This window comes from Protobothrops mucrosquamatus, unplaced genomic scaffold, assembly GCF_001527695.2.
Source record: "Protobothrops mucrosquamatus isolate PMUCROS unplaced genomic scaffold, P.Mucros_1.0 scaffold4297, whole genome shotgun sequence".
In the NCBI taxonomy this organism is placed as follows: domain Eukaryota; kingdom Metazoa; phylum Chordata; class Lepidosauria; order Squamata; family Viperidae; genus Protobothrops; species Protobothrops mucrosquamatus.
The window spans coordinates 29,843-37,209 of NW_015390211.1; the positions used below are offsets into that span (position 1 = coordinate 29,843).

The 7,367-nt window shown below is 49.5% G+C and overlaps 1 protein-coding gene across 1 annotated transcript; it reads left to right on the plus strand.

Annotated features, from left to right (window-relative positions):
• The first annotated feature begins 693 nt into the window (after nucleotides 1–693).
• Nucleotides 694–1,902, plus strand: LOC107298810 (avidin-related protein 1-like). Its single transcript, XM_015828172.1, has 3 exons — nucleotides 694–789; nucleotides 1,314–1,515; nucleotides 1,778–1,902. Exons 1-3 carry the CDS (start codon nucleotides 694–696, stop codon nucleotides 1,900–1,902), a joined length of 423 nt encoding a protein of 140 aa, XP_015683658.1.
• The last annotated feature ends 5,465 nt before the right edge of the window (nucleotides 1,903–7,367 follow it).

The window sequence follows — 7,367 nt, forward strand, 5'->3', positions numbered from 1 at the left end:
GCAGCCCCTGAGATATTGGAACCCAGCTATCATGTCCCCCCTTCATCCTTCTCTTTGTTAAACTAGACATACCCAATTCCAGCAACCGTTCCTTATATGTTTTAGCCTCCAGTCCCCTAATCATCTTTGTTGCTCTTCTCTGTACTCTTTCTAGGGTCTCAGCATCTTTTTTACATCATGATGACCAATATGTATGCAGTATTCCAAGTGTGATCTTACCAAGGCATTGTAAAGTGGTCTTAATACTTCACGTGATCTTGATTCTATCCCTCTGTTAATGCAGCCTAGCACTGTGTTGGCCTTTTTGGGCAGCTGCAGCACAGGGCTGGCTCATATTTAGATGATTGTCCACTAGGACTCCGAGGTCCTCTCACAGTTACTACTATTGAGCAAGGTACTTGAGGAGCAGCAGGAGGAGGAGGTGAGTAAGAATGCCCGTGTTGGGTCAGAGGCGGTGGGGTTCCCGAGAAGTTCTCCCCCACCCCTCTTGCTGCCCAAGTGCTGCTCAGCGCTCGCAGCAGGACCAACGATTTCGCAGAGGCGTCCGCCCCACGGACGGGGATCCTGCCCCTCCCAGCCGCTGGGGGTGGTGGAGGGAGGCGGCAGCTGAAAGGGGGGGAGAGCGGGTGCGAGAGGGGCTTTATAAGGGGCGTCCCGCCTGGGGCTGGCACGTCTAGATTCCTGGAGACCACCATGGCGATTGGCCTGGCAGCTCTGGGGCTCCTCGCTTTCCTGCTCGGTTGCTCCGGAACCTTTACCGAACCCCAAAACTCGGAGTCAGCCGACCAGGTCAGATGCGGGGTGGGAGGCGGAGGGTCCCAGCCTCCCGTGTGGAAAGCCCACACACACACACACACCAGCCTCTGCTCGGGTGGGCGGCAGGAGCAGCTGGCGGGAGCCGGCGCGCTGCGCAGAGGGTGCCGCTTCCTCGGGGTTGATCGCACCCGATTCCGTCGCGCTAAGAGGCCCTCGGTCTCCGACGGACAGTCGGCCGAGCGTGTCCTCCTCCGTGCTCGGCCGCGGCTTCGGCAGCCTGCCGGCGGGGCTGGTTCTCTCGCTCGCTGCGCAGATGGCAGAGCGATCCACCCGCGGGGTGTCGTCCCCGACGCGGTCTGGCAGGCGCCTCGACCGACGGACTTTAGGATGGCCGCCATTCTCAGCCCGACGCGGCGTGGGCAGCCCGGGGATGGGGCACGTGTGAGCAGCGGGTGTTTTCAGATCCCCCGGAGAGAATGGGGAGTCTCTACCTGTTGGACAGCTGGGCTTGGCTATCACCCTGACACGCTTTTCCCCCCTCTCCCGCTTTTTTTTAGTGCTCCCTGACCGGCACCTGGAAGGATGACCGTGGCCTCAGAATGGAGATCTTCAGCGTCACTGACACGGGGCTGTTCAGCGGCCTCTTCTACATAATACCATATAATAGACCCAGATGCACCATTCCACCCCCGCTGCAGGGCATCCAGCACGAGGGGCGCCAGCCCATCTTTGCCTTCACCTTCAGAGGGAACTTCCATGGTAGAGCCACTCAGTCTTTCTTGTGGAAGCAAATAGAACGGGAAGAAGGAATTAAGTGGATCTCCCCTTCCTGAGATCTGCCTCTTGCAGATTCTTTCACTGAATGTCCTCCCTCCTTCCCCCCCAACCATCAGATGGAGATGCCCAAATATTTTGGAGCCTATAAAACATTCACAATCTAAAGGTAGCATAGGTGAAAGGGGGGGGGTCTTCATGCAAACTATATCCCCCCCCAATTGGTACAACAACTTTGATCTGACAGGACCCATCGCCCTCTATGTGGGCCAATGTCTGGTGGACGAGAACGGAAAGGAACAGCTGAGGACAACCTGGGTGCGGCGTAGCTCGTTGGAAATCCCAGAAAAGTATTGGGAGGCGACCCGGTAAGGAAACGAAGGGGCTGAACTGCTGCGCCCCCTAACTGGAAGGGCCCTGGGCACCTCTTCTTTCTCTCTCTCTTCCACTCCCCAAAGTGGGTCTTGAAAGGGCGCCCCAATGGTTTGCCTCTCTCTGGGCAGCTCCTGCGGGAGAGGCTGGCATTTTGAGTCTAGAAGACTCTGTTTCTGCCACTTCCCCCACAAAGGAAGGCAGCAAAGCTTTTGAGCAGCTTCCCCAGGTCCTTCTCACTGACAAGTGTGGTTTGGGTGGCACCACAGTCTGGGTTGCCCACAGCTGGCAACACTTGGAGAGTTGGCATTAATTGCTCTACTCAAATCGGAGAGCAGTAGCCCAGTACAGCCCCATATTTGTAGGGGGCAAAGAGGCCACCTGGGTGCCTTCCCTGAGCGAGCGTAAGGCCTGCAGCTCTGCTGCTCCCCTCCAAAGAGGCCATTTTTGCAGCCACCTGGACGGAGCTGCTTGACGGGAAGCCCCCAAAGACCTTGGAGAATTCGCCCAGCCTGCTTTGGGTCTTGTCATTCCCCGGCCCTGGCCGCCCCTGAGAACCAGAAGCCTCCATTTCCTTTGCCCTCCCTTTTCATTCTCACCTGCGGGGATGGGAGGAGGGAATGGGGTGGGGGGATGGGATGCTCAGCCTGGGGGGGGAGACATCAATCATGCCACCATGAATGTTGACATTTCCCTCCCTCCTGTTTCACTGTAGGGTTGAAAGGAGCACCTTCAACCACCCAGAGTGGTGGTGAAGAGAGCAAGGCTTCCCTGGTTTCTGCCTTGGGGGGGAAATGAGGGGGTGACCCTTCCAACCTCTCCCATCAGATGCTCTTCTCCAATAAAATGCTTGCCTGAGCAGCCTCGGTCTCCTTGGTCTTTCATATTATTTTTTTTACAATTTTTTTATTAATTTTTTTCAAATAAACATAAACAATACAAATATGGTGCATTCCATTAGAAAAACAAACACATAAAAAGCCTACTCAGTAGGTATTCAGAAATAATCCGCAGTCCCCCCCCCTGCATCCACACTCCCTCAACCTTCCTACCTACTTCCCTCTCCCTTCCTCCCCCTCTTAACAACCACCTCTCCTCTTTCCTCCTTTCCAACTATCCTACACACCCCATCACCTTCTTTTCTACCACCTCGGATGCAGTTTAGGGGTACTAGCTGATCATCTCCTCTTCTTTTTTTTAATTTATTTTTTATTTTTCCAAACTCTCCCCCATACATATACCGTGATATTTATCAGATATTAACATACATTCTTTTTAATGAAATAAATACATACACATGACTTTTGGTGTTGCTCGCCCATTTCCCCTTTCACTGCATCCCCACTCCTTCTTCTCTACCTTCTTTCTCCCTTCCTTCTCTTTCTTCCCTACTTCCCTCTTCTTCCTCTCCTCTCCTCTTTCACCACTCTCTCCTCCAACCTTCCTACTTCCTTCTCCCCTCCTTTACTCTTTTCTCTCTCCTCTCCTTTCTTCCTTCTCATCCCTCTTCAGATACAATTCTGGGGTAATGTCTGAGCAACTCCTCTCTCCATGTTTCCCAATCTGTATTATATACAATACAATTAATTTTCTCTTACATTAATACTTCTATTTATCTAACCTTCTCAGTATATACGTCTATAAATATGTATACAACCTCCAATTATTCAATACTATGTCGCCTGGGTCTCCCTCCTTATCTGCTCCTTCTTCTTCCATCTAAATTGATGTTAACTATCTTTTAACCGTATTCTCTTTTCAGCCAATCATAAAAAGTTTCCCAAATTTCATAGTAGTCTGACTCTGTCTTATCTTTAATCGTCATTGTTAGTCTATTCATTTCTGCACATTCCAGTATTTTCCCAATCACCTCTCCCTCTGGGGGGGCTTTCAGTCCTTTCCAATTTTGTGCAAACACAATCCTGGCTGCCGTAATTATATGAATAATTAAATATATTTTCTCTTTATTGTATTTCTCCCTGGTCTTTCAGAAGCTCCCTGGGTGCCAGTCTGCAGGTTTCCAGGAAAAGCTGGGTAGGACCCCCATCTGGAGTATGGGCTCTGGGGTAAAGAGTTAGCTTTGTCTCTACTACTGCTCTACTACTGTTCTGCACTTTACTCAGCCTTTGCCCTTGAAAACTTTGGGAACCTGCAGCCAATCCACTCAGGATCTGGCCTATTAATTTATTAGGAAATTATGAAAGGGTTTTTGCAAATGAGCCGTGAATTAGCTTCACCCAGACCTCGTCCATCCTAATCACTTGGCCCAAGCTTTGCTTGACAGAGTCATCCTTAGAACCAGCACTTAGCTAGAACCTATTTCAACACTTACCTGAAGAAGCCAAAGAGGTTGACCACAAACTGTTCACTTATAACAACTGGATTTGCAATCAAGAATTTTGCAAGTGGAGCAGTTAGAGGAACAAGAAAAAGTAACCTGGCATTTTGGCTTAAAGGTCCAGAGACAAAAAGCTCCACCTTAACATGCCAAAAAATACCCCCAGAATTGAGAGCTCATTTAATTTTAATAACTTTTTATGTCACCCGTTTCACTAATACAGAAACTGTGGATGACGTACAATGAAATAAAAGTCAAAATTCTAAAAATAATCGAAACTAGAATAAAGAGATTAAACGTTAAGAACCAAGATGATGGACAACTTGGGGGTAAGATTTTCTCTACCCAATGAGACACCTTCAAGATACCCTACCCTGTCAGCCCCTCAGGCTGAGTGGTTGAACCACATTTTCAGGCTCTTCCAGAAGGCCAGGATTGTGTTTGTGTGTGTTTGGGGGGGGGTGGAATCTCACCTCTGATGGTAGAATATTCTTGGGGGGGAACAGCAGAAAAGGCTCTTCTCCTGGAGCCCAGCAGCAGAAATTCTTTGGCCAGTGGGATCCAAATTAGGCTGCTTCCACTGGAAGGAGAGGGGCCAATTAGTCCCATTGGGGTGCTGCAGTTCCTCAGATTTGTATGGGGCAAAGAGGCCACCCGGGTGCCTTCCCTGAGCGCAAGGCCTGCAGCTCTGCTGCTCACCTCCAAAGAGGCCACCTTCTCGGACACCTGGACGAAGCTGCTTCAAGGGAGGCCCCCAAAGACCCAAAGACCCAGGAGAATACGCCCAACCTGCTCTGGGTCAGTGTCCTTCCCCTCATCAGATGTGGCCTTCAATGCATGGCTGGTTACTTACCTGGCCCTGACCGCCCCTGAGAACCAGCAGCATCCATTTCCTTTGCCCCACCTTTCATTGTCACATGGAATGGGATGGAGGGTGGGATGCTCTGGCCTGGGGAGGGGGGTAACACACCAATCACGCCACCATGAATTTTGGCATTTCCCTCCCTCCTGCTTCATTGTGGAGTTCGCATGGACACCTTCTAATGCAAGACTTCCGTGGTTTCTTCCTGGGGGGGGCATGGAGGGCGACCCTTCCTATCTCCCCCATCAGAAGCTCTTCTGCAATAAAATGTTTGCCTGAGCAGCCTCAGCTTCCCTGGTCTTTCAAGAGAGGCTGGGTAGGATCCCCACCTGGAGGGGGGCTCAAAGCTAACTCTGGGGTACAGAGTCTCTACTTGTCTCTACTACTGCTCTGCACTTTACACAGCCTTTGGCCTTGGAGACTTTGGGAACCTGCAGCTAATTCACTGAGGATCTGACTAATTATTTTATTAGGAAGTCCTCATTTGCAAATGAGCCATGAATTAGCTTCACCCAGAGCTGGCCCATCCTAATCACTTGGCCCAAGCTTTGCTGGATAGAGTCATTGTTAGAACCAGCAGTTAGCTAGAACCTATTTAGACACTTACCTGAAGAGGTCAAAGAGGTTCGCCACCAACGGTTCACTAATAACACCTGGATTTGCAATCAGGAATTTTGCAAGTGGAGCNAGCTCCACCTTAGCATGTCAAAAAACAACCCCAGAATTGAGAGCTCATTTAATTTTAATAATTTTTTATGTCACCCATCTCACTAATACAGCAACTCTGGTTGGCTTACATTGTAATAAAAGTTTAAAAGTGCTAAAAAGAAATGAAACCAGAATAAAGAGATTAAAAGTTAAGAACCCAGGTGATGGACAGCCTGGGGCTAAGAATCTTGTCTACCCCATGAGACACCCCCAGGTACCCTACCCTGTCAGGACCCCAGGCTGAGCAACTGAGCCAGGTTTTCAGGCTCTGCCAGAAGGCCAGGATTCTGTTTGTGTGTTTGTGTGTGTGGGTGGGTGTGTGGAATCTCACCTCTGGTGGTAGAATAATATTGGGGGAGGGGGCACAGCAGAAAAGGCTGTTCTCCTGGAGCCCAGCAGCAGAAATTCTTTGGCCAATGGGATTCAAATTAGGCTGCTTCCACTGGAAGGAGAGGGGCCAACTGGTCCGATTGGGATGAGGCAGTTCCTCAGATACCCCAGAACTTCACTAAGTGCTCCCCTCCAATGTTTGTTGTGGGATGTTACCCATCTGCATGTGTCTTCAGCAGATCAGGATGAAATACCAGGAAATTCTTACATTACTTTTATTACAAAGTAACAGGACCTTGCAAGGATGAATCCACCTCCCTCTCTTCATCTTTCTGAAAGGGAAAAAAGTCCTTAGGTCTGAGACCCTTCCTCAAATTTCATTTCTCCCTTGGACACAGTTTTTTTTTTCAGAGATTGTCATCTCTCTTGAGGCTCTTCCTCCTGTTTCTTCTTATAGCCCATTCTGTCACCAAGGAAATGCACCAGAAAATGGGTAATCTGAGGCACAACTAGAACACAAGAGAAGATAAAAGCAAAGGGGGGGGGGTTGGCTGGGTCAGTGGTCCAAGGAAGGGAAAGGAAAGACTGGATCTGGTGCCAGGAGGACCTGGTTGGAGATGAACAAGGAAGAGGAAAAGAGCAGAGCTGCTGCTTCTCTGGTCTTCTCTCCCAAGACTCCAGATGGAGCTGGGAAGAATCACCAGCAGGAACCAGGAGACAAGAGGGTGGGAGGGAGGCAGAGAGAGAGAGAGACAGAGACAGAGAGAAAGAGAGACAGAGAGAGAGAGACACAGACACAGACAGAGGGAGACAGACAGAGACAGACAGAGAGAGACAGAGATGGAGACAGAGACAGAGAGAGCATGGGTGAGTTGAAGTCTCCAAGGCAGGATGTCAGGAGTCTCAAAGGAGCTCATGGGGCCATCTCAGACCATCATATTTTAGTGCTTAGAAGGACCATCAAGGGTTTGAGGTGACCCCAAATCAACCTGATATTTTTTGATACTCTGTCTGATTTAGTTGATTATGGGAATGCAGTGGACATTATGTAATTTGACTTCAGGAAAACATTTGACAAATATCAATGAAATCCTGGTGAAGAAGAAGAAGAAGAAGAAGAAGAAGAAGAAGAAGAAGAAGAAGAAGAAGAAGAAGAAGAAGAAGAAGAAGAAGAAGAAGAAGAAGAAGAAGAAGAAGAAGAAGAAGAAGAAGAAGGAGGAGGAGGAG